Source organism: Topomyia yanbarensis, chromosome 3, assembly GCF_030247195.1.
Source record: "Topomyia yanbarensis strain Yona2022 chromosome 3, ASM3024719v1, whole genome shotgun sequence".
In the NCBI taxonomy this organism is placed as follows: domain Eukaryota; kingdom Metazoa; phylum Arthropoda; class Insecta; order Diptera; family Culicidae; genus Topomyia; species Topomyia yanbarensis.
In genome coordinates, this window is record NC_080672.1 from 31,276,100 (window position 1) to 31,303,949 (window position 27,850).

The window sequence follows — 27,850 nt, forward strand, 5'->3', positions numbered from 1 at the left end:
CTTAGCGACTGCATCTCAAATGACGGAGACCTTTCCTGGTTTCTTAGGGTTTATTACCGCTACCACCGGGAGATACCATAGCCTTCTTGGATCTGCTGCACTGATCTCCGCTTTCGAAGCCCTGTGTGCGTAACCCTTTGCTTCGTACTCGCACATTTGTCGATGGAGGTTGTCTTTTAGCACCGGATCGCGATTCGTTCTGCGTTCGAGACATGCTAGACGACGTACCGCCATCGTGTTCTACATTATCTAGAGTTGTAGTTTCCAGGATAGTTAGCGCTCGTTATTCTTTCCTAGTCATTGGACTGTTTGACGGGCACACGCTTGCTTCATCGGTGGCGAAAAACTGTTTCACCGTATCGTGAAGTTCTTCGTCGCAATCGCACCTGCTTACGTGGAAATTTTAAGCTTCGGTGTTACCGCTTTCTCGCGGACCGTAGACACACCAGCCTAATCTGGTTTTAGCAGTAATCGGACCGGTGCCGTCGCGCTCTCTCTCACTTTAAGTGGTAGAGCGAGTCGTCGGTTGTCGATTCCTATGAGGATCATAGGCTTTGCGTTATGGTGCTGCTAACCGGAATCCCCTTAAGGTGGCGTGTTTTGTCGCTGCTTCTTCCACCTGGAAACTCTGACCCAGTAGATCGAGACACCGTTCGTGCGTTTACTAGTATTTCCCGTCCAGCGTAGACACAATGGCTGAAGGCTGCCTTTCAGGCCCAATGATACAGCCAGATCATGTTCGTCAGATCTTATCCCTCATCCAAGAATGCGAAGATATCAATCGAGACGTCGCTCCCATGTGGGGTCAAGGGAATTATCCGAAACAGCGTCCACGAAGTCAGAAGATGGTGGGTGTAATACTCCGCTACTAATGCATTCGATGCTGGAGCCTTTGGAGGGCCTCTTAGAGAGTGAAGCAGTGGATGATGACGGAACTGACAACCCTCAATGTCACAACTACTACGAATCCGACAAGCCCTCCGTCCATGGCTATAGACAATTCTGACAAAGACCCAAGCTCAGACTCTTCTCCAATGGTCGTCGACGTGCAGTTTCTCTACAATGTGCGCATTCGAACTGTTTCGCTGTGTCGGTTGCCACATTCCTTGACCATACGGAACTGTCTGATCCTTCCATCGCGTGAGAGTTCACGAACGCTTTGTTCTTCGGACGATCGCGTGGGTTGTTCCTTCTGAACCCGGGTTCGATGGTTACTACGCTCGGACGCGTCCTGCACCAGCGACGTCATGTAATCGCCGCAGGTTCTTAAATCGACGATCTAAAAACTACGCTTAAATCCTGCCCACATCATCTTTTGATCTGCGGGAAGCTTCGCAACGAGTTCCTGTAGTTGTGAAGGATTCGACAAATGAGCGCGTTCGCTCGCCGCTTCGATGTGGTCGCATAAGAGTGAAGCCAGAGTGGGCGCGATGCGTAACGCGACGCGATGCGATGCGAACTGCGTGCGATTTCCAACACGACATGATAGCCAGAGTGAACACGACTGGAAGCGATGGTCATATGCGTTATACGTAAACAAAAATTGCGTTGAAGTGTCGAACGGATTGCGAGCTGAAAAGTTTCTGTGAAAATGAGCTCAGACGAAAAATATTTCATGTCCGAATGCGTACGCGATTTCTTTTTCAGAAGCCATAAAGATTTTGGAATTCATCCGATCAATAGGAAAAGAGAAGACGTATCTCCACCTGCACCAAGATTTGATTACATTTTAAGCCATATTGAAGTTGTTCTCACTAAAGAGTGGACCAACGTTATTAAAACTCCCATAGAACCACGAGAGAAACTTATAATCACGCTAAGGTAATGCTAGACCTCTCCCTTCCCCGTCGTAGTATGTCTTCACGAATTGCAAAGCAATCACCCCTTAAAAATAATGTTGAATTAGTAGAATACCACAAATTAATTCTACAATCCCTACGATATATCGTGGCATATTAGCAAAATTATAAACTGTTTTTAGATTGAATTATTAAATAGTTTTATTTAAGAACCAATAGGGGAGATGACCCAATAGTGGATGAACTATGCCAACGCCTAAGCAATTTTAAAAGTAAACTAACTCAAATTTATTTATATATGCTATGTTTTTGCATTTATTTGAAAGATTTTTCAATTCTACAGCTAAAAAAAATCCATACATGTAAGTTAAACCTCTACTTTTTGCAAAATGTTTAAAAAAAGGAAGCGCTGTGTAAGACCCAATAGTTGCGATAGTGTTCCTATTGTTGGAAGTCTATGTTCCTATAGTTGTAATAGTTGTTTTCGCTCATCCACATGGGTTATTTCGTACCATTTTAACGAATATAATGATTAGAACATTAAACATGATCGAATTCTAATAGTATAATAGTATAAACAATTATTAATGTATTTTCAGTTTTTTGGTTTTACAGTAATGTGTTCGACAGGATACCCGGGTATCTTTTCATATTTCAATCCATGAAATTCCAGTGTTCTTCTCCAACCGTGGGATTGGCATTTAGTGACATCTTAAAACATCACCAAGCTTAGCGTTTTGGGGAATAAAATTGATGATGTGGAAAACGGGGGCCTGAGCAAGGGCTTCCTGATTTTTTTACCCCGTAACAGCCGACAAGAGCACCCGGGTACCCAAATACTGAAATGCTCATAACTGACCCCAAAACGGACATTTCTGAACAGGTTTTCGTGGGGCCGTGGGTTGCCGTTTGGATGTCAAAGTATCATATGGTCCCGTAACGATGAATAACAGAACAAACTGAAACAATTGTAACAAATTTGATTTTTGGTTTTTAAAGGTTGAAGGTGTTTTTGTGTTGTTGGTTAAAAATCATAAAGAGTAAAAATAATAAACGAGGACAATTACAAATAATCAATTTAACAACTGGTTACTTGCGTACTTATTTCTATTTTTCCATTGAACGTAATTTTCGTAATTTATTGTCACTTTGAAGTTGTCAACCTCGTTAAAACGACCCCAATCTATTGAATGGAATAAAAATGTTACATATTCCCAAACTATGTATGTAGAGAATAGAAAGAAACACAACTCTCATATCAGTGGTAGCTGGACTGAGAGAGCAGGCGATTAAAAAGTAGTAACATCTATCCGTACCAGTTTGGGATGAACGGAAATGGTAGTACAACTAATGCAACAGGTAACACAACTATACCAACATGACAGGCTAATTTGACCCAATAGTCGTGCTATATGTTTTTATGGGAAAATATAGCCAAAGCTATTTTTTGATACTGGAAACTGCAGTTTAACTTATATTTATGCATATGTATAAATATTCATGTTGCGTTTTGTTTTTACTTAGCTTTGCAGTTAGAAAAATAAAGCTATTACTATTACAACTATACCGACATGGCGGACCGTATTGGCCCAATACTTGTAATACACGTGTAATGCGAAAAAATAGCCAAAACTATACCTTTTGATATTGAAAAGTACAGTTTAACTTAGTATTATAATGCATATGTAAAATATGCATGGTGGGTTATGTTTTCACTTAGTTATGGACTTAGAAAAACAACTGGCTCTACTATTACAACTATACCGACATGTTAGGTTACCCTGGCCCAATAGTTGTAATACACATTTTTATGCGAAAGAATAGTCAAAACAATATCGTTTGATATTGGAAAGTACGGTTTAACTTCTTAGTAGAAAGTATATGTAAAAATATGCACGATCGGTTTAGTTTTCACTTAGTTATACGCATAGAAAAAAACTACTCCTGCTAGCGAAATGGTTAGCGCGCTACCGTCGTTATGTAGTCCGCAAAGAAAAAGCATTTTATGCAGATATTTGATACTATTACAGCACAAATTCTTATAGTATTCTAAGTAATATTAGAAATATGAAATTTATAAACTGATATTTTTCCCTTAACGTTATTTAAATGATCAAAAACAACCAATTTTCATCACAACTATACCTGCTATCGCAACTATTGGGTCAGCTGCCCTACAGTGCAATATTTCTAGGCTTCTGGCAACGGGTTTGTCGTTCAAAGCACCATCCTACACGTTTCGTATTGGAAGATCTACGGCCGCTAAAATCATTAAAAAGACCTGTCTGGCATTATGGATAAAGCTTCAGCCAATTCATATGCCACAGCTATAACCCAACATTTATTTATACAAAGTGCACAAGATTACTGGACTTTGTGGAGCTTCCCCCATTGTTGTGGCAGCATTGATGGAAAGCACATTCGAGTGCAATATCCGCCACACTCTAGTGGGGTTTTTCATTGAAAAACCCCGGGGTGGTGGATTGCACTGGTGTTGCATTTTCTAGCAGAAGAGCAGGCCACTAGACGTGTTTCATTCCCACTTCTGCTAGAAAGTGCAAAACCAGTGCAATCCACCGCCCCAGTGTTTTTCAATGAAAAACGACATAGGACAATGTTCTACATCTACAAAAAGTTTTTTTGGTTGTACTTGATGGAATCGGGACAACTAGGCATTCCATCAGAAAGTAATCTCCCCGGAATCAAACATATCCATGGTGAAGCTCACCCGTTGTTAAAACATGTTTTGCGACTATATGCTCAACGAGATATCACTGTTTCAGAAGAATATTTTATCTCTAGTCTTTCAAAAGCAAGGAAATCGATCGAGTGTGCTGACGGGGCAATAAATGCTAAATGGAGACTGCTATGGAAACCAATTGAAAGGAACGGCCTAAGATACTACCAAAGCTTTCTGTATTTGTCACAATGTTATCATTGATAGGGAAGGATGTATAGATATTATTAGGAAGAGTGAAGATTTCTTACAAAACGTTCAAAAGCCCACACATAATCCTGTCTGTTGCAGCACAATTCGAAGCCGAAGCTTCTCTAGGGGATTTCTTTACATGGGGTAGCGGGCTATCAAAGAAAGTTTTATATCAAGCAGTTCTAGCTTCCTTTGCTCAAGCTCTAAAAGATATTCTGCTTGAGCGTTCTTTTCGTTATTCTTTTTATATCGTTTGGTGGGAAGCGAGACACTTGATGATCGCCCAGTGAAGGTATCAGCTACCTCCATTGTTTCTAGTTGACTTGGTAGGATTTCAAAAAATCCTTCCAATGCTTTGACGTCCTCAAATACCTCGCTGTTGGAAAATTGAGGCTTGAGATTGCCAATTGCTTGCCTGGACTACATTTGTTGCCGTAAAAAGTAGACTTTTGAAATGCGGTCAGCTAGAGCAAACGCTTTGGTCACCAGCATCCTCGGATCTGAACACCGGCAGCTTGCACAGTTCGCGACCAAAATCGTCACGCAACTTTTTACACCTTTTCTTTGCAACATCGTCTGAAATTTAAAAAAAAATAGATTTTAGAGCAAGTATAGCATTTGAGAAAATGTCGGTCACTCACAGTACCCATTAATAAAAAACAATTTAAAAATTGTCCATCGATTTTACTTACCAAGTATTCCCCATTAATCCAAAACATATTTCCAACATTGGTTCACAAGAATCCGATGCCGGGGCGGCGGGGTTGTTGGTCCCACAGTGCACACCTTTGGAGGACTGCTCCAAAGTGTGCTTCGACATCGACATAAACATCCTCTGCCACCAAAGTAACATCAAATTTTGAATTTGTCAGCATCTTTTCGCGCGAAAAACCTGTGCACGTACTGGTTGGTCGCGCGTCGCGCAAAAAATCGCTTAGCGCATCGCATCGCGTCGCTTCCACTCTGGCATGTACTGTATTATTTTGCAGGAAACAAATGAACGGAGCTCGGTCGCGCGATCTGTCAAAAATCGCTTCGCATCGCGTCGCGTCGCGAATCGCGTTCACTCTGGCATCCCCCTAACGCTGCGCACCCCCACACAGTGGGGCGAAACTGAAAAAAGACGGTCAAAAGTCTTTCCTGAGTTTCACAGATGTTTTCATGCTTCGATGTCTTCAGGACAGTTTCCTAGAATTACATCCCACATCTTTTAGGATAAGCACCATTATTTTTCTTAAGGTGCAAGTGCCACATAAAAAAAAATTTAGCTCGACAACCAAAAATTTTTTTTTTGTGCGGAATCTTGTAGAACAATTTATTTTGAACAACTTTGATGGATATATCTGCCATCTGCATATTTTTCCTTAAGAGATATGTACGTTGCAGAAAGTTGAAAAATTGATTTTAAGGTGCAACGTACATATCTCTTAAGGAAAAATATATAGTTGGCAGATATGTTCTTCAAAGTTGTTCAATTTTTTTTTTACTTTTTAACGACATTCAATTAGCTAGAGATTACTGGGTAGGGAAAGTTATGAAACTTAGATCCATAGTACTCAAGTGAGAGCAAGGATGTGAAGTGAACAGATCGGAAAACTAGAAGTGGCAGGGTCATTAGAACAGGCTTCAAAATAAATTGATCTATAAGATTCTGCACAAAAAAAAATTTTGGTTGACCTTAAGAAAAATAAAGGTGCTTATCCTAAAAGATGTGGGATGTAGTCCTAGGAATCTTTCCTGAAGACATCAAAGCATGAAAACGTCTGTGAAACTCAGGAAAGACTTTTGACCGTCTTTTTTCAGTTTCGCCCCACTGTGTGCCATCCCGAAATCGATGAGACCTTCCAATCTGTCGGAAGTAATTCTTGATTAAGTGTCACTATTTTGGCTCGTTGGAAACCCGTTGGTTTAAGCCATCAACATTCTCATGTTTAAACTAGAGTTACCAGAGCTTCCCTCAGCCCTTTAAAATGTTGTACTGGTGGTATTTTCGAACGGAGCTTTGGGATATGGAGATAGGTTTGACAAACTGGCCTTGATGCGGTAGTGATCGAATGCGGTGATTGAACTGAAGTGTTACTGCGAATTTCTTGCCAATACAGTGGAATAGGTCGAGGCCAGGACGAGCGCAGGTTGTAAAGAGTTCATTGTGGGATTTTAATCTAAAAAGGACCAATTGTCACATTACAAAAGGATTACAGTACGAAAGCTATGGTATTTCGTAAAATTATGAAATTTGATACCACTACTGATACAATAAGGGGAAAATTCAATTCAGACTGTCTATTTTTCCAAAATGTTGCCTGGCCCAAAAATTTGGTTAGAAAATTGAAGTCAAATCATACCTGCAAGGCAAAAAAGTAGAGCAAGGCCCGATACATATTCACATTAATAAAACTGTATCTACCACATACAACGTCCCCGGTTTCAAAAAGAACAAGCCATAAATTCTAGCATCGACTGGTACGTGCAGCCGGTACCAATGCAACCAATTACGAAACAGCTACATTTAGAATTTACAACTTACTCTAAATCGCACCTTAATTTCCCTATCGCTAAAGCTATACTCCTTCATACCGAAACGGCAATACATACAAGCACCGGGTAGGAGGATTGAAACACTTCCCTATCGGTTTTCCATTCCAGGTTCGCTTCCGTAAGTTGAATTTCTTTGATCGAGCGTGTGCTCGGTTGTGCCTTGTGCATCGTTAGCTTACTAGGAATGACGCAAGCCAGCCCCCGAACGACGCCCAGTGAGATAGCTCCGGTTCGATTCACTGCTCCAATGGATGTATGCAGCGGGGGCTTTCCGATGCAAAACTTGTAAATTATTGTTTCGAAATTATTATTTCGCACAGGTTTTTATCAACGGCGGCAGAAGGAAATTCGCATACGTGGTGGAACTTTGAGTAGTGGAAAAACTTTTCTGTTCAGCAGGTGGGCAATCTTGGCGTTTGAATATTGCAGCGAGGTTGTGGTTCGGAATATCAATGCAACTTCCTGGAATGTAGATCGCTTGGGAAAATGTTGACGGCAGGGAGGTGCATGGAAATCTTTGAGTAAACTGAGAAAGGATTGCACCTTGTGGTTCGGTTGTGGATTAAAGCTGGGGACGAAAGTTTTCTCGCCTTAATTTTTTAATATCGAATCAGGCAAAGTTACCCTTCCGAAGAATGGTAAGCCCGATTATGAAAGAGCATGGAACGAAGTGATAATTTGATTGTGGAATCAATCGAGTGTAAAGAGTGAAAGTTTCTCGAGTTGGAAATCGTGCTTGCTTTTTTCTGTGGTGCGTTATTTGAATAATAGTTTTCTATTTCCGCTTCTCTTCTCGTGTAGGAGTTGGGAACAATGCGATGTCCAGCAGGACTATCTCACGATTCATGATGGCAAGTCGCTGGAGGCACCTGAACTCGGCAGAATTTGTGGCGGTGAAGCTCTACCGGATATTGTCTCCAGTGGTTCGGATATGACGGTGTTCTTCAGGACTTCACCATATGACGTTCCTTTTCACCCAAATCCAGTTACATTTCTACCAGGGTTCGAGTTGGAGGTTCATGTATGTATAGACTGTATTTCGTCACAATATTCTTCCACTAAAATGTTCTTCTCGACAGGTTCTCTACGTCAACTCCAACTCCCAGTCCTACATTCGACAGCCGGGTCGGTGCGAGTTTTCAATCAGCGCATTCGAGAGTCAAACCGGAGAACTGGAAAGCCCGCAGCACACTCTTCCACCGGAAAGCTCTTGCATCTACCACTTCCAAGGGCGTCGTCACGAAACCGTTTGGATCTCGTTCATCAAGTACCACTCAGCTATCGATCCAACTGGGTTCGAATCTCCAACGGAATGCATCACCCAGCTACGCATCTGGGACGGTCGATGGTCGGTCACCTCGCGACCCTACGGTAAGTCGTACTCGGTGTGTCGATGTTTGGTTTATTGAGTGGTTGTACCAACTTGTAGTTTTCCTAGGCTCGCATCCGGAATACACCAGAAATGCCAGCTTGATTGAACAGATCTGTCGGGAGGAGGTACCTCGGCTATGTTCGCGCTCGCTGGTCACGAAAGGTAGTCGACCGTGTGCTACCCAAGGTAAGGTTCTGTTCCCCTGTCGAAAACACCGACTGAAAAAATGAATTTATTCCACAGAGAGTTACCTATCAACGGGATCAGATCTGACCATCGAGTACCGTCCAAGTCCCATCGGAACGGCTCGACTCTATGGACCTGCTTCGGCGTTCAAATTACGCTACGAGTTCGTCGATAACTCACTAGGAGGTGCTCCTCTGGAGCCTTTAGTTGCACCTTCTGCAATGCCGGAACCAGCTGCATTGGTTCAATTCCACCCAAAGTCCTGCGATCGGGTGTTCCGGTCTTCATCTGCGTCTCGAGGAATATTCCGATCACCGTCGAATGTTTTCCTCTACGGAAGAGGTGGATCTCCCAACATTTCCTGTACAATCCGATTCGAAGCTGGACTTGGCGAAAGTGTCAGGTATTTTGTGACTCTTTCGCCCACTTTGCAGAACGCTAACATTTTTAACTCATTCCAGACTCTCCATCACCCGAGCCCGATTCGGTGGCCGTGGCTGCCAGAACATGCAAAACCGTGCCGGTCGTTGGCACTGCAATCATCACACTGGACCAATCGCCGATCTACGGATCAGTGAGGTGCCCTGGACGGACATTCCTCCTCTTCCGCGTGACTGTCTATGCTCGGACGTATCAACTTCAATCAATCTGGCCCCGCTGGCAGCAAGCATCGTTGAGGTTCGTTTCACAGCCATGCAGATGGAGGTGGATCAGGACTTCCGCGATTTTTACTTCGAGGGACGATATGAGTTTGAGAAAGATGGTTGTGAAACCGATTGGAGTGAGCGACGACTTCGTGGTCGTAGCGGAGATGCTTTTCTTAGACCAACGCCCTGTCCCGCCTTGATTCAGCCATGGTTGCTTGAGCCGGATACCGATGGAAGCTATTTAGTGCTGAAGATGAAGGGATTCTGGATGCCACCACTTCTACACTCTGCTCCTCCTTGTCCAACGGATTCGAGGATCACGGTTTACTCCACCAATAATCCGAAAAATTCTCGCGATTTGTGCCCATCCGGTCCGGATGTAGTAGCTTTCTCCGACGGTTGGGACAGTGCATACGAATTCAGTGCCCTGGAAATCTCCAAAAGCCTGATAATCGAGTTCAAAAGTTCGCGAAAGCCTCGAGATATCGAAGGAAACGAGTACAAATTCTCCTGGATGGAAATCTACCCCGGCAATGACTGCCCATACAAATGTCAGGAACTGCAAGCGTGCATCCCCTCGGAGCTCTGGTGCGACGGCAAGATCCATTGTCCCTCCGGACAGGACGAAAGTACCAGCGAGTGTGACATTAGACTTCCGCTGTCACCGCTGCACGTGGGTATTGCAGCCGCGACGTTAACTCTGTTTCTATCGTTGGCGGCCGGGCTGACGGCTTGTGCCCGAAGGAAACGAGTCGAACAGAAGCAGCAACTGCAGAGCCATCTGGACTCGAACGGTCACTATCCGCACCATCCGGCGTACCCGCACACCAATCCGCACCATCACATGGCCAGCAGTCACGCCCTGACGCCGATCTATCTGGACCCGACCAAGGATAGCTTCTGTTGACAGGAGCTGGAGACTTCGGTGTAGCCCATGCCGAAGTCCCAGGATTTCTACTACTTCGCGTTCAATCGCTAGGGTCGTCGCTGGGGGTAGGCAGCTGGGCTCTGATCGATCGGCATCCCGGGATAGCTCCGCGACGTGAACGAATTCTGGTGATATTTAGTGTAGTGGCCCTGTAAAAAAATATGCACGCCAGTAGGGCTGATGGTTCCGGTGATTTCGGGAAGGGGAATTAGAAAATCAAGCAAGTAATCTAGTTCGGAGTGAAATTGGAGAATGTGACTGTATTTGTTTGATGTGTGGGGAAAGGGACTAGAGTAAACAGTGGGCGGAAAACAGGTTATTGAGCCAATTGAGATAAGGAAGGATATGCGGTGTGTCAAATGGATGCCTGTTGTCAGTTGCAATACGTTTGACGGTTTACTGGTAGGTGTTTGCTGATCGGGCTCAAAATAATCGGAAACATAGATGTCTACATAAAAAGCCACAAGAGACCGCTCTATACGGTTATTCATAATACGGATGAAAAACTACACTATTAAAAGGAAAATATTTTGTTCACAGCGTTATTCCACCCGTTGATATCTCTCTGATGTGCGATAATGATCAGAATCAATTTCTTTCGTATATTTGTAGCGTGATCCTTTTCAAGTTCAACGTCAAAATAGTTACGTTTTACTGATATATCCTCAATATCAGTTATTCCTGGTTGTTACCGCGACGGTAGCTCTTGGTTACCCTATACACAGAGATGCGTCAAATGCAATCGACCCAGCAAGCACTGACAGATAAAAGACGATCGTGAACAAACAATAGTCATATTATATTCCTCTTTGATTGAATCAAGAACCAAGAATTATTTGATTTAGAATAGAAACTTCATTTACATTTATAATATTGTTTTCGGTTTGAGACCACAATACCCGAACTAGATCAATCACTGATGATTGTGAGTAGAGTGAAATTATTATTGTACCATTTTATTAATAAATTTTATTCAGTTGAAGCTGATCAACACAACCAAACTAGGCCTTTCGATCTGCTATCAAAATTCAGTGAATTATAATTCGTTCATCGCAACATTCTTCAAAATCATCACCTTATTGATAGTATCGTCACTTGCGAAGCAAGATGAGCAAACAATTAAATGTTGGTAGTCAAGCAGCAGGCCAAGCCGATAACTTATTTGGCCATATGAACAACTCGATATCTGATCCAATAGCAGATGATCTATCAACTGACGACAGTGAGTTGAGCGCGAATAGCACTTGTGCACAGATCGGGTTTCATCTAGACCATCTGCATGAAATAAGACGCATTCGTCTAAAAGCAATCGATGAGCGGGAAGCTTTAGAGCTATTAATTGAGAATAAGAAATATGAAATTAGAAAAGCGCAACTATCTTCGACACTGAAAGTGTACCCTGAAGAGAATGAGCAAGTGTGTGAGTTGAATCAATCTGTATCGTACCAGCTACCAGAACCATTTGAATATGCTTTGAGTGATGAGGCGAACAGCACGGTACCACAACAGAGTATTCAACTTACACCACAACAAATAGCCTCGCGCCAAGTGTTGACAACGGATTTGCCAATATTCAACGGCAATCCAGAAGATTGGCCATTGTTTTACAGTCAATATAAAATTTCTACTGAGGCTTGTGGATACTCGAACGCTGAAAATTTAGTGCGCTTACAACGCTGTTTAAAAGGGAAAGCCTTAGAGTACGTTCGCAGTCGGCTGTTTCTTCCTGAGCTGGTTCCTCGTGTGATGGAAACACTTCAAATGTGTTTTGGTCGCCCAGTATTAATTATAAACACTTTATTAGATAAAATTCGCAGAATTGATGCCCCTACAATAGATAACTTGCAAAGTGTCATTAATTTTGGTATGGCAATACAGAATTTATGTGACCACCTTATAGCAATGGATCAGAAGGATCATCTCTCGAACCCAACTCTTTTGCAGGAGCTAGAAGGAAAGCTTCCAGGACAATTAAGACTTGAATGGGCCAGGTATAAACAAAAGAATCGGTGTGCGGCATTGATTTCATTGAATAACTACATGCAATCTTTAGTTGAAGCCGCATGTCAAGTTACACATCGGGAATCTATTCAAACTACAGAATATGATAATATTTACGACAACAATAATGAGATGTCCAGTTCAATCTCATCCAATGAAGCAATAAAAAAATGTTTAGTCTGTAGTCGTGGAAATCATCGTATAGGAGGTTGCGACACGTTCAAATCCTTTGAAGTAGAGCGCCGTTGGAGATTAGTTGGAGATTTGAAACTGTGTAGATGCTGCTTAAATCAACATAACAGTAGAATGTGCAGGTTTACACGGCGATGTGGAATAGAACGATGCGAGTTGTTACACCATCCTTTACTCCACCAATATCCAAGAGCTTCTAATTCGCGCGGAAATGAATGAACTGTAACAAATCTTTTCACACTATGTTACGGGGGTGGGGATGTTACCGCGACGGTAGCTCTTGGTTACCCTATACACAGAGATGCGTCAAATGCAATCGACCCAGCAAGCACTGACAGATAAAAGACGATCGTGAACAAACAATAGTCATATTATATTCCTCTTTGATTGAATCAAGAACCAAGAATTATTTGATTTAGAATAGAAACTTCATTTACATTTATAATATTGTTTTCGGTTTGAGACCACAATACCCGAACTAGATCAATCACTGATGATTGTGAGTAGAGTGAAATTATTATTGTACCATTTTATTAATAAATTTTATTCAGTTGAAGCTGATCAACACAACCAAACTAGGCCTTTCGATCTGCTATCAAAATTCAGTGAATTATAATTCGTTCATCGCAACACTGGTGATCATGAAAATGAGTATTCGATTATTTAGTATCCCTTAAAAGGAAGGTTGTACCGTATAAAAGAGAAGAAGTTAGAACGAAGACTTTTTTATGCAATAACACATTTCAGATGTTTGGCAAAATTCCCCCTAGACTAGTACCTACAATTCCTCGTTAATACGAACGGCCGATAAACTGAAGGTATCGTGGTCGATTTCATTTTCTAGTTACCCGCAGCATTTTCTGCTATTTTCGTATCATTCAGCTGCGTAGCTCATAGCACACGATGAGGTGCCACATACCACGTTTGATTCATCGAAGAATGGCACAATTGTAGCGTGAAGTAGCCTTACCTTCAATTAGCCAATTCTACAGAATAGCTCACATGTTGGGTCTTACGGAAAGATACTAATCCTATCGGTAGCAGTAAGGCGTTTCCCTCCTCAGTGAGTGTTGTCGAGATAAAACATTAACGTGTTTAGCAATACTCTGCCAGAATGTCTTTCGTGAGAATTCGCAACCCGGGCACTTCTTTGGTTTTATACTCACGCAATTCTTGCTACACCAGAATCTGTTAAAATTTCAAGCCATTGTTGGAGAAATCTGCAATTCTCAATTGAGCGAACGATTTTGAGTGCTTTAAGATTTTGTTTCTCGTACTCTGTTGGAGAGATAGTTTACCTCGGAGTTCACGTTGAAGTTATGGTTGCGGTCAGCCGTAGGTTCGACCTGGACAAGAGTCAATCAGAAAACTTGATGAAAAAACAAGTTTGGCTTGGAGGATAAAAACCAGGACAATTCAAGTTTTTTCCTCGGCATACCAGGACACCTTGATAACTTTTGGATGGCAGTCTGGTACTTCGAGGCGGCCAGCATGGACCTACGCTTTCACATGACAATATCCATTAGCTGCAGATACTTTTCGACGGTTTGTCCGGTAGCACTGACATCTTAGCACTAAGCACGGAAGATTTTCACCACATTCCCCTCGATTTTGTGCTCAAACTTTTGCTGTACTTTCCAGGCACGCACGACTATCGGACGGCTGGAATCTGGCTTACTCTCGACGTTCTTTTCATCATCCAGCAAGGGTAGTTGCCGGATCTAGTTCCCATCGCCACAAAATGCTCTACGATGCCGAATTTCTTCATCCCGGTGTGCAGAAGAAGAACATACCATTTAATGAAGGTTTTTCGTAGTTTTCGTCACGGTAACCACAAAACAATTCTTTTTGCGGACCAAATTTGAGTTGAATCCAGTCAAGATGGGCAAGTTGTTGGCTAGCGGGGGGCTATTTACCAACTCGAATGTGCTAATTGGGGTGTATCATATTGGGTATAAATGAGTTAGGCATGTCCTGATACTGATGCTTGTTTTCGTGAGCCATTTAGCTCCCCGCTTCGTCCCGATCTATTTCCCGGCGGTTGACCTAGCCAACTCAACGAGCAAGTCAGTAGGTGGCGAGGTCTGTTTAGCGATTCCGGGTTCCCTGATGCCCCAACGACCCACTGCTAGTTGTTCGACGCGGTCTACTCGATCAAGTCCCCGGCGGCGGATCTAGCCCACTCACGAGCTACCCGGTACGGTGTCGAGGTCGGTCCGGTGATTCCGGTGGAACCTGGCGTCGGGTTCGCTGGTGCCCTGTTACGCGTATTACTCAACTGGTCCCGGAGCGGTGAATCTAGTCAACTCCGGCGGAGCGTTCCCTTGCGGCGAAGTTTTCCCGAACCCGATTTGTTGTTTCAAGGCCGTTATCTAGTCGGCGGCGCTACTTCGCCATTTTCCTCAACTGTACTCGTCACTATTCCGTTGACCGCATTCCAGATATACTCATCGTGACACAATTCTTTGACGATGTTGTCAACTGTCATGCCGGGTATACCCTTACGAACTTCTTCGAATCTTCAAAGGGCATTTGAAGACCACGTGTTCCGGTGTCTCTTGCACTTTGACCCACTCCGGACAAAAGGGTAACGAAGCATGTCTAAATCAATGCAGGTACTTTCGGAAGCATCCGTGCCCGGACACAAACGGCGTCAAATGGAAGTTCACCTCTCCATGTTTCCTATACAACCCATGCCGAAACATTTGGGATGAGTCGGTAGGTCCACCTTCCTTTCTTTGCGTTATCACAATTTCACCTGCCACTTAGCCAACGAGTTCGCTCTGATCAATCTACTTGCATTTCGTGCAATCCTCCGCTGGTAGCGTTACACGTCCTCAGCCAGACTGATGCAGGTGGGAGTCATCCCGACAATGACGCATACCGCCTCTGACGATATCGTTAGGTAGGCTGGCTGCGACTGGCGATAAGCGTATCGCTGCTATCTGTGTACCACTATACGCCTTCCTTAATCTGATTAACATTTGCTGCTTCTCCAGGTTACATCGCTCTATTAGTGCGTTCCTCACTTCGTCTTCCATCGTGATCTAGTCCAGATTCCTGCACTCGACCACTGCTTCGTAAACCAAATCTCTCTTGTTCGCTTCTCCTCCCACCGCTACTGTTACGAGTTCCCGAGCCTTTTCTTTCTGCTTTTTTCTCACCGACCTTTTGGGCTTTTTCTGTTCGTTCTCCGCTCCTAGAATTTCCCATACTATTTTCACGGAACGGGAATACCGGTCACTCTTCGGCGTCTCATAGGCTTCTGCTGTAGTAATGCCACCTATTCGCTTTCGGCACATTCCTGTATGGCTGTAGGAAAGCTAGCTGTGGGTAAAGAATTAGTTCTCTTCCCCTGCGAGGACAATCTGTGCCGTAAACTTCAGACTGTCCACTTTACTGAGCCCTTCGGCTCCCTTGTGCCATTAGTACAATTTCCTCGATGAGCCATTCAACTCCCAACTTGTTCGCGAACTACTCGGTCTAGTCCCTGAAGACTAGCCTACTCCGGCGGAGAGTTCTCTGGTGAGAGAAGCAGTGTCTGTTTTTTTGTTTTGGTTTTATTTGGTGGTAAAGCTTTCACACGTTCAGTAGTTAGATCACACTACCGATTTCATTCATCATGTGCCAGAGTTAGGGGCTCTGAACAGAGAAGATTATTCTGAATCCTACTCTTCTAACCATCTAGAAGACCGACATTTGCTATCCCCCGCATTCCATTTGGAATCATCGAAACATGGCGGTGCGGGGAGGTGGAGGGGTCGTGCTAGTTCACAGGTTTTATCAGCGCCGTATCAGTCCTGCACGGCATGATATTGTACATGAGCTCCTATCTGTGTTGACCAGTTTGATGTCGTGATCGATCCAGAATTTCGGGTGGTGGAGGATTGCGCCCTGTTCACTGCTGACGCCTACGCCTTGAATCAAGCCGGCGATTTGCTACGGACTGCTCGGAATAGTCCTGCTCCGACGTTCCCCGGCAGTGGAAGATCTCCCGAAACATATGCTACCCGGGCAGATGCTGAGGTCGGTCCTGCGGTTCTGGGGCGAAGGTGAGTTTCAGTTCATAGGCGCCCCAATACCCATTTACCATTTACTTCACGATCTACGTCTACATCGAAATCGTTATCACGATGCTGGTCAGCTAGGTGCCAAGTTCAGTCCTGCGATTCCGAAGGGAGGATGACTTAAGGCTCTCAGGTATTCCAGTGATCGTGCATTCACTCTAGTCCCCGGCGGTGGATCTAGTCTACTCCGGTCGCGCCCGTTAGTCTCGTTTATCTTTCTTCAACAGACTGACTTGTCGGATGTCAACATCGCTATGGCGATTTTGGTTGGTGAGTGATTTTCGGTCCATTAGTGCCCCGACGACCCAGAGCCCTGTACTGCTACGTTACTGGTCGTTGTCCCTCTCGCTATCTTCGTTGCAACGTTGACATGACACCCACACAAGTCGTAGAAGTCCCGCGTATCTGTGCATCAATGTGGAGACGCTCGCTAGTAGTCGATTTGTACTGCTGCTGATCGCCCAATTGTTGATCCGATACACTCTCCGAACGAAGTTCTCACCTGCTGCACTGCGTTTCGGTTGCTTATCGAAACCATCTAGATTTTGATATGAGCTAACACCAGCTTCTTCTCGCGCATCCAGTCTTCCACGTCATCTATCGCCTCCGTGGCGAGTACTTCTACTTTGTATAGTGATTCACCGATCGCTAGGAGCACCACGTTGTCCGCAAAACCAACAATGGTAATGCCCCTGGTGAGGCTCAGCATCAGCATTCCGTCTTGCATATCGAGTACGGAACCCTGTGGAATTGTGTCGATCAGTTACCGGTTCGAAAAGTAGCTCCTCAAAGATACTCAGCAACTCTCAGTCTGTTTAGTGAATCGGAAGCCTAACTAGCGCTGTTGAAGACGATTTTTACGTCCAGCGTAACCACTCTCCAGAAACAGTTTACTCTTCTGTTTTGCTTCTGAGTAGTCTCCATAGTTTCTATGACCGTTCGTATGGTAACCAGGGCGGACCTACTTTGCCGGAAGCTGAACTGCATATTGGATAGGACATTCTCTCTCTCCGTGTATGTTGTAAGCCTGTTAAAGATTAATCTTTCAAGTACCTTGCCAATTGCATCCTACAGGCTGATCGCCCCGTATGCTGAAGGATCTTGTGGCTTCAGCAACAACACCAGCTTTTGTCGCTTCCAGATGTCAGGGAAGTTACCACCGTCGATACACTTTTCCATCGCGGTCCTGAACATATCCGGGTTCAACTTTGAAGGTTTAACAACCTCAAACAAGCTTTCCAAAATAAAAAAGCGCATATTTTGATATAGTGATTTTGGTGATGATATCTCCTAGAAGTAATTATAGAGAAGTAACACTTCAAAAATAGTAAGAGATTTGGTGTCTTCAGCAAAATTGTTGATAAAGTCAGGCTGCATAACATGCAATATATCGAGATACAAAACAATATGAAAGAAATTTTCTTAAAGCCAGTTCTTTTCAGTAAACCTAGACTTTAGAGACTACCTTGGATACAATGTGAATTTTATTGTTAAGACACAGCAGAAGATCAATTACAGAATAACTTGCTTTAAAAATTTTCTTTCACCTAAACACATATAATATATTTCGATGTTTTGAACACACAGAGTATTTGCGTTAGCGAGTAATAATTATCGATCCTATAACCTTTTATTGTACAAAAGATACTCCATTCCAACACAAGCAAACCTGCGCAATAATCCCCGACAGTTTTGGAAATTCGTGAACTTCAAGCGGAAAGAGAACGGATTACCTACTGATTTTTGAAGAAGCAGAGTGCTAGTCTGGCTTCGGAGAAGTGTGACCTATTCGCCACCCACTTTAAAAGCGCATTCAATGAAACTATTTCATCTGCTGATCAAATTGCGCGTGCTTGTAGAGACACTCCATTAAATATTTGTCCTTTGAGAAACTTCACTGTTACAGATCGTCAGGTTATAGCAGCAATCAGTAAGCCAAAATATTCAGTCACTCCTGGTCATGATGGCATACCTTCATGTGTTCTCAAGAAATGCACGGATGCATTAATTTTGCCGTTGACAACTCTATTCAACAATTCCTTTAGGCAGTGTTGTTATCCTTTCAGCTGGAAAAGGTCAGTTATGTTTCCTGTATTCAAAAAAGGAGATCTGCGAAATGTTGAAAATTACAGAGGAATTACATCGTTGTGTGCCTGCTCCAAAGTTTTTGAGATCATAATGAACGATGTGCTCTCTGCATCCAGGCAAAGCTACATTTCTCCTGATCAACATAGATTCATCCCAAAAAGATCAACCTCCACGAATCTCGCTCAGTTTGCTTCATTCTGCTTGCGTAACATGGGCGTTGGTGCTCAGATCGACACTGTATATACCGACTTGAAATCAGCATTTGACAGAGTTGATCACGCAATACTTCTGGAACGGTTGAAATTAATAGGAGTGTCTTTTGATCTGATTCGTTGGCTCGAATCATATCTGAGAGATCGAACACTTGTAGTAAAAATTGGATATGTGTTCTCTGCCCCATTTTCGAACAACTTGGGTGTTCCTCAGGGAAGTAATATGGGCCCACTCTTATTCACACTCTTTATCAATGATCTACAGTATTACCACCGGGTTCTCGTATATTTTACGCTGATGATGTTAAATTATACATGATCGTCAAGTGCATCAGTGATTGCTTAGCTTTACAACAGCTCTTGGAGACTTTCAATGACTGGTGCTCCTTAAACTTGCTTACAATTAGTATTCATAAGTGCAGTGTAATATCGTATCATCGCAAGCACAAACCAATTTCATACGACTATTGTATTGGAGAACAGCATCTTGAGCGTGTACTACAAGTGTGTGACCTTGGAGTCACTTTGGATTCTGCACTCACTTTCCGACCTCATTTCGATTATATTATTAACAAGGCAAACCGCCAGATGGGATTCATGTTTAAAATTTCTAATGAATTTAAGGACCCTCTCTGTCTCCGTTCACTTTACTGCGCATTGGTACGGTCAATATTGGAATCTAACTCCGTAATATGGTGTCCGTATCAAGCAACATAGATAGCAAGAATTGAAGCAATTCAAAGAAAATTCGTTCGTTATGCACTAAGACGCCTTCCGTGGCAGGACCCTATTAATCTTCCGCCATGCGAAAACCGCTGTAGATTATTAGGTCTACACACGCTTGAAGCGAGAAGGAGAGTAGCCTAAGCTGTTTTTGTCGCTAAGATTCTTCTAGGAGAGTTAGATACGCCAGAATAGTTGGCCCAACTCCACATCTATGCACCGGAACGTGTACTCCGTCAACGAAGCTTTTTGCTGTTGGAACACAGGAACTCCCTGTATGGTAGCCATGATCCTATTCGTTTCATATCTGCCACATTCAACGAAGTGTTTGCGGATTTCGATTTCAACGTGTCATCTACTACCTTCAAAAACCGGCTATTAAGTAGTTTCTGACTTACCAGATATTTCCTGACGACATTTTAATCTGTATTTTTATTTGTTGCTTTTGTTTATATTTTTTTATATTGTTTATTTTATTGTATTAGTTTGTTTTTGTTATATTTATTTCTGTATTTATTGTTAAGTTCTGTATTGTGTATTTGAAAAGATATGGGGTTTTTACGCCAATTTGAGTATAGTCAATGTTTCACTCAAATTGGTTTTTCCCCATCCCTTCATATTCATTAAGACCAACTAGGTCAGATGAAAAATAAATAAATAAATAAATTTATGTCTTCTTCAAAATTAGTTATGGAATGTCTTCAACAATTTTTTTTTCATTTTGAATATAGACGCGTTAACGTTAGGGTCTTTCGGCTCTTTTACCAGGTTAGAAAAATTTCTAACCTTATGTGCGAGGGTTGGGAATCGAATTTAGGTGACATGCGTACAAGGCAATCGACGTACCAACTACGTTTTGTCTATCCCATTCAACAAAGTTGTTTGAAATAGCATTTTGAAAAACTTTGCTGAAGACATTAAATCTCTAACTAAATTTGTTTGAAGAAAAATATTTTATAATTATAATTACTTCTAAGAGGATTATTCTTTAAGTGTTATTAGAAGATGTGCGTTGTAATGTACTTCAAAGATACTAAACATACAAAGTTGACAGTTCCGAAATAGTATGTTCGAGACCGTAAACACTTTTTTCGAGCAGTAATTTTACTTTTCTTTACTATTAATCCTCCAAAACGAGTCCTCGTATACAACAATTCTCGAGTACTTTTTCAAATGGACGTAAGTAACAATGAGAGATTCTCTTTGAGGTCTTTCTCTTCTGTTCATTACTCGGCCATTTCAACATTTACTACTCTACTCTTTGCATAATATTGTAGTAAAAACCGTCGGCTTTCGATATGTACTGGAAAATTAGTACAAAGTGTTGTAATGACGTCGTAATAAACGAAAGAGAAAGTAAACAAAGAGAGGCTCTCAATGTTACTTACGTCCATTTGAAAAAGTACTCGAGAATTGGTTACAACATTCAATTCAACACTCAAATATACGCCATTAAAATCCACGAACTTAAAATATTTTGGAATTTTTGTTATTTCCGATCCTGCTAAGAAGCCATAAATGAAATATAAATGATTATACAATAAAAATCAAATGCTCATAAAAACTGACCTCGACCAAACGGAAAACGTAATGTTTCATCGTTTTCGTTCTACTTTCCAAAATATTATTATCGTTGTCAATCACATTGAGTTTTTGTGACAACTCTGCGCATTTTTCAAAAATACATGTTTAGCAAATATTGAAATGCATGTAATTTTTCGGTGAGCCAGTTCGTGTTTATAAACAGTAGAAATTAATCTAACTTCGCTTCGAAGCATTGTCCCCAATTCATATTCATCTCTTAAAAAAGAGCTCATGATAATTTGACAACTATAGGACGTCGGCTAAGAGTTCAGTTACAAGATCCAATTCCCACTATTTTCCAAAAGTCCTCAAAAGGTTCGCAATGTAGTGATCAGACAGTATTTATCCTAAATTATTATTGTATCATATTTGATTAAATTAGTCTGCATTAGATTTTTGTCGTAATTGACCACTGCTCTGTTGGCATGGTTTCATCGCACGCTCATGCTAAGGCCGTTATCAGAGCTTAAAAAATGACATGCCTGCGTGAGCTTGAAAGAGAAACGAAATTCAATTCATGCCCGCCGCGATGAATGTAATATTTGGTTCGTTCCCCTCGTCATTCGTTCTCCCGACACAGAGTGCATTCAGGTGCGGATATGTCCGGTTTCAGAAGCAAACTGAATATCGTTTTTATGCTAACTCTGAGAAGGATTTTTGAACAAAAGTACACCAGATCTAGATTTTAATTCGTAAATTTTACATGGTTCAATGCGTTAGCTCAGAGGAGTCCCGGATCTTTTATATATTTATTAGATGTTAAAAATAACCCTTACAATTATTTTTATTTAGAACCTGTGGAATCCCGTGCCATTGTGGGTGAAGATCTTTTTTTGGCGGCGGGAAAATGTTCGTTTTTCACCCTTCTTCGAGGTCATCCACTTCTCTCTCGTTGTTGTTTACACCCATATCTTCATCTTGATTGCTGCCTTGATACTCGCGATCAGATGTTATTTTTAGCTACTTGCCGTTGCGGGACACGAGTGTGATCTCTCCATCTTTGGTAGTAGCTTCAGCAGCCCCCAATTTGGCAACCGTTTGTGGAACAGGTAAAGAGATTGAAGCTTGGGTGTTGGCATTTATTTCTGTAGATGAGCTTTCCTCGATGGTTTCTGGCATGTGTTCTGTTCACAGAACTGACACTGAATATTAGTTTGTCCTTGATATGTATAGTAATTTTTTTTTTTTCGTTCGCTTTGCATTGGCTCAGACAGAAGCAGAAGCAGTATTGCTATCTCAAAGGAATCGTTGATGTAGTCAAATCTAGTGAAGTATAGTCAAGTCCATTTATTTAAAATAAAAGTACAAGCGGAACAAGTTACTTCGATTCAATAACTCGTCGACTTGTGAAATTATTTTTGCCATAATCATGTCAACTTAACGACCCTAAATCCTGCACATCCAAAAACGCTTCCGTTAAATCCTCCATATGACACACCGCACGCCATCTTATCACATTGTCGAAACGCTCACCCAAATATCCAAGGAGTGACCCGTAATGAGCTGAAATTAGTTTTAATTAAGACAATCAACTGCTGACAACGGCTCATCTGTCGGAGAGTGCAAGCAGCGGGAAAACCAGTAAGAAGGAAAAAAAATGATAAACTTCCAACAAGGGAAAGAGAGAGAGTACACCCGATTTGATTTGATAAAGTTCCAGTCAAGTGACCATTCACCAGCAAAGGACGCTGTAATGATGAAAAGCTTCGCGGGGAATCATGAATTGCGGGATATTATTTTAAATTATTCCCCATCCTCCTCTCGCTTAATCGTGGGAGTTAGAAGCAGGTTAAAATTGAAGAAAAATTGTCATTTGTTAGCGAAGCGCGCGAAGAAAGAAATTGGGTGAAAAGCGCGGGCGAGTCCTGGGCGAAAGATGGTTCGTTTTGCAACACCTCTCAACCTGAAATATAATTGAAATTATAACAAATGTATCTTCAAAGGTCAGCGAGAAAAAAGCTGATGTAGGGGAGATAATTAGGAAAACAAAATCAACTGTATATTTCGTATCTCTAGTAAAGAAATAAGGTTGTGAAGAATGCTACGAAAATGCTGCGTGCGATTGGGTGGAGAAAATGTTTAGGCTGAAGGAATAGGCCAACGATGTTTCCTGTTACTTTAGGGCGCGCTATACACATAGATAGGACCGATTAATTGGGTGAACAAATAATAACCGAATGTCGCCGAAGCCAGTACTTATTCTGTTGTAAATAGTCACAGAGTGAACGCGGCCGTTTAGTCATGGAATCCAGCTAAAACTGTCACTGATGTATGTTGTTTCGAGTATTAAGATGATGGCATTTTGATGGTCTAGTTATTAAGCAGATAAAACACACACACAAACACAAACCTGTACCATAGGAACCGATGCAATGAACTAAGTGTATGACTGTAGCCTTAAGAGATCTCTGATTCAATCTTTGTTCGAGCGAAACATGAATAACCCCCACTTCCCCCAGCCCTCCCAAAGAATCTCAATCAATCAATCAATCTCATTGTACTCCTCAAAAGCGAAATATAAATCTTCCACCTCACTAGCAAGTAACAATGTATGTATTACGCGAGTGTACATATTTGAAGAACAAATAATGAGGGAATCGAAAATTTTGTTCCACTATTTACTAGCAACTCAAGTTGATTCCTGACTAATTAGTTCCGTGGAAGCTATCCCGTCGTAATCCTCCTATTCAATAGTGAAACAAGCAACAAATTAAATGATATTCGATCAAAGCTCTGCGGGCCAGCTCTAGGTCAACGGTTCTCTCCCTCGCCCCCCAACGAGGAGCTGGCCAAGCGCCCGCCGTCAAGCAGCCCGCAGTTGGATATTTTTGTTCTCGAATCGTCAAATAACAATGTGATTCTAAGTAGTTAAGAGTGAGAGCTGATGAGACGAATGAATGACGAAAACAAGTAATTAAACCCTGAGGTGGTGCGGAGGTGGCGACCGGATTACAAAGCAGAAATGCAACAGCAGCACCTACTACTATTATAGCATACTATAAATAAATACATATATATTCTCGGAGTGAGCCAGATACGAAATGGGGTGGTGCTTCGGTGGGGGTGTCTTGCAGTTGCGATGTTCAATGTGTGTCAAAATCACAGACCTTAGGATTGTACTTGACTAACTAACAACGATCAACTAATTCAGACAGCTATGCTCACTGAAACTGAACATTCCAAAGATTCCTTCAGAATCCAAGTACTTTTAAAATCGTGGATCTAGAACATTTTGAATATTTTCAATTAGGTTTCCTAGAACACAAGAATACAGGAGTTCAGAATCAGATATTTAGAATTAGAAGATTTTAAGAACCATAGTTTTGCAAACAAGTTTATCTATTCGAGATTCCTAAAATTTGTAATTTCAAGGCTTAATCCGGCAATCGAATGATTCCGTAAGCTACTAATATGGAAGTTAAGTATTCAGAGATAAACAAAATAGGATTTCAAGATTATAAATCAAATACTCTTCGAAAAAAATATTCTTGTCTCAATGATTTCAGAACTCCCGAATACCAACGATTCAGTCAAAAATTTAATGATTGTGAATTGTAGAATTCAATGTAGCTTAGTATCAATGAAATTGGAAACCATCGGATCTATTTAATCTTGGAACGTACATGCGTCCAGAACTCCTGTGACGAATGAACACATCGTTCCTCCTCGAAATCAAGCACACCCATCGAAGAATCAATCCTGAAAAAAACCCTCAAAAGAATGCTTTTAGTGAAGAAAAGCAAAGAAAATTTTAGACTGAAATCTAAACTAGACAGAAAAAGAGTAAAGATGCAGATAAATCATATAATCGTAAGAAGTAATAATAAATCGAAGCAGAAACCTTTGCAGCTCAAACCCCCTCCCACATTGCAAATAGGTGTATCCATCTCCTCTCCACAAAACAAATCATATTACCCACAAACAAAAAAAAACAAATAAACCAATCTGCCAGCTTGTGTGTAATTGTTGGTTAAAGCAATTCGTTAAATGTGACTATTGGTTTTAAAACTGTTTCCGACAATGACGTATATAAGGGTGTATTTGAACCGGGGAAACCACTCAAGCCCGATTGCAGCACGCAGTGACTGTTGTTTTCGCAAATCAGTTGGTTGTGCAGATTAGAAGCGCCGCCGCAGTACCGAAAAAGAAAATGTATCCCATAATCCCATCTTCTCCACCCTTCAGCCAGTCACGAAAGAGCAATTACTCATTGCGTGGCCCGGTTGAGGGGGCGATAGCCGATTGACGTCGGAATCGGGAAGAATTGATTTGCCGCGCCACTTTTAACCGAAATCAGTGAAACACGTTGAACGAAGATACCTGTAAATAGACTAGCGAATATAGGCGAAGGAAGATAAAACAATTCAAAGCCAGACGAATCGTCGGTCAAATGAAAACTAATCGCCGGAAGGAAGGTGATTTCTTAGTTCGTAAGTTTGATTTTAGATGGTAAGCACGTAGATTAAGTAAATCAAAATAAATAAAAAATAAAAAACTAGCGATGAAAGCCAGATTTGGATCCCTCTAACTTAACTCGCCTAGTAATACCTTGTATCTCCTTCACGTGGGAATGAATCCTTCATAATTTTGAATTTATCTCATTTCGTCTGACATCGTATAACAATCCGCGAGCTGCACTACATATAGAGTCCAGAATTGACACGTGTTTATCCGGGGCACTTTGGAAATGTCAGAAGGAAAGTGTAACGGTAAGTGACTCAAGCTCGAGCTGGAAAGAAATACTAAAATAGATGTAGTTTTAAGTAAATTGAAAGACAAAGCTGCGATTCGTTTGTACATAAAATTGTTTCTAAAAATAAACCAGAGAGAAAGTATTACTTTGAAGTTTATTTAATTAGAGAAAGCCCATATTTTAATGTTTCTTGCTGGTTGTTTTCAAATTCCGAATAAACTTGAGAATTTTTTCAGAAAGATATCGAATTTCATCATGAAATGTATTCTAGGTTAAAGAAGATAGAGAACCCGAATTGACCAAATTCAACTGTTTCAATTTTGCGGCTCTTTTTGATCGTTAGGAATAATTAAATCTACGATGATGAGTTGTACAGTTCGCTTAATCTTGGGAATTATGGGAAGGTTAAAAAATATTACTTTCTTAGTGGTAATATTTGTAGTTAATAGAAAACAAATTATTTGCATCAATTGTTAGATTCAATTTCCTACAATATTTCCACATAAAAAACTCAATGAATCGATAATTATCAAAAGGTACTCCCAACTTAATAACAATATCAAAGGATAATTTTTTATCACATCTCAGCTAAGTTATTGAACATCACCCTACCATGAAAAGGATAAAAGCTTCCGATTGGTGGCAGGAAGTTGTATCTGGTCCATTGAATACCGCTTTTAAAGCACAAGGCATGCGCTGATATTTTCTGAATAATTTTCGTTTCTTTACAGTAGCTGGAGCCACGCACGAAAGCTTTCTTCAAACGGGCGCTGCCATCTGCAAACGTTTGTGCTCAACTATCAAGCTAGCTTCATACCTGCTATGAAAATCTTTCAGTGCCTTCCAGTAGCAGGATAGTAAGGGATTCCATGAGAAATCGGCCGACCGCAAAATATGACCATCGTCGAACTTTGCAGTTGTGTTCAGCTTATGGATCCCCATTTTTTATGGCAATTGCAATATTTTGATACAACAACAATCTTTCAACAGGGCGTAGATGTTTCTACGTGCAATAATTTCAAAAAAATTTGGTCTAATTTATATAGAAAAACTATCAGAGAACGAGTTACAGGGAATGAATACATCTACACTCAGGTTTTTTTTACGCGGGGGATACGTACCGCGAAAAAACGCATAAAAAACCGCGTTTATTGGAAAATCCGCGTAAAAAAAACTCTCAGCAAAAGAAAAGTTATTTTTTGTGCGGATTTCGCAATTGACACGGTTTTGCAAAAAAATATTTTAAGTCCTTTTGAATGCAAAAGACTTCGAAGATTTTCGGAAAGATGGAAGAGACGGGTCTGGAAGACTCCTTATGGCCCACACCCCAACAATATGGGTATTTTTGGAATGGTCTTGAAAGGTAAGTGCCAGAAATTGATTTTTGACGCCATTTTGACATCCAAGATGGCGACTTCCGGTTTAACGAAATTCGCTGTAACCCAATCAATATGGGTATTTTCAGAATGGTATTGGAGGGTAGGTGCCAGAAATTGATTTTTGATGGCATTTTGAAATCCAAGATGGCGACTTCCGGTTTAGCGAAATTCGCTGTAACCCAAGCAATATGGGTATTTTCGGAATGGTCTTGACGAGTAAATTTGCACCTTTCCCGCAAGGTTTTCCATGAAAATTGATTTTTGGCGCCATTTTCAAATCCCAAATGGCGACTTCCGGCTTTGCGAGATTCTCTACAACTCAATCAACATGAGAATTTTCGGAATGGTTTTGACTAGTAGCCGACAAACGGTTGGCGTCATTTTAAAATTCTAGATGGCGACTTCCGGTTTACTGAAATTCCCGCATGAAAAATTTGGGCAACCATCTAAATCACCCTCAAATATAAGATATAATCATAAACCAGCAAAATGCAAAATATTTTTATGTGTTC

The 27,850-nt window shown here is 41.5% G+C and overlaps 1 protein-coding gene across 4 annotated transcripts in view; it reads left to right on the plus strand.

Moving 5' to 3' along the window:
- LOC131686697 (uncharacterized) overlaps positions 1–22,845 on the plus strand; it is a 1,014,555-nt gene extending 991,710 nt beyond the window's left edge. For 3 of the 4 annotated variants that reach the window (XM_058970603.1, XM_058970601.1, XM_058970602.1), the window contains 5 exons: positions 8,068–8,287; positions 8,346–8,637; positions 8,696–8,824; positions 8,882–9,227; positions 9,286–22,845. In XM_058970603.1, the coding sequence (XP_058826586.1) occupies positions 8,068–8,287; positions 8,346–8,637; positions 8,696–8,824; positions 8,882–9,227; positions 9,286–10,378 (2,080 nt within the window). In that variant the 3' untranslated portion in view covers positions 10,379–22,845. The remainder of the gene's footprint in view (positions 1–8,067; positions 8,288–8,345; positions 8,638–8,695; positions 8,825–8,881; positions 9,228–9,285) is intronic. The other variant, XM_058970604.1, reaches the window with a different exon arrangement.
- The last annotated feature ends 5,005 nt before the right edge of the window (positions 22,846–27,850 follow it).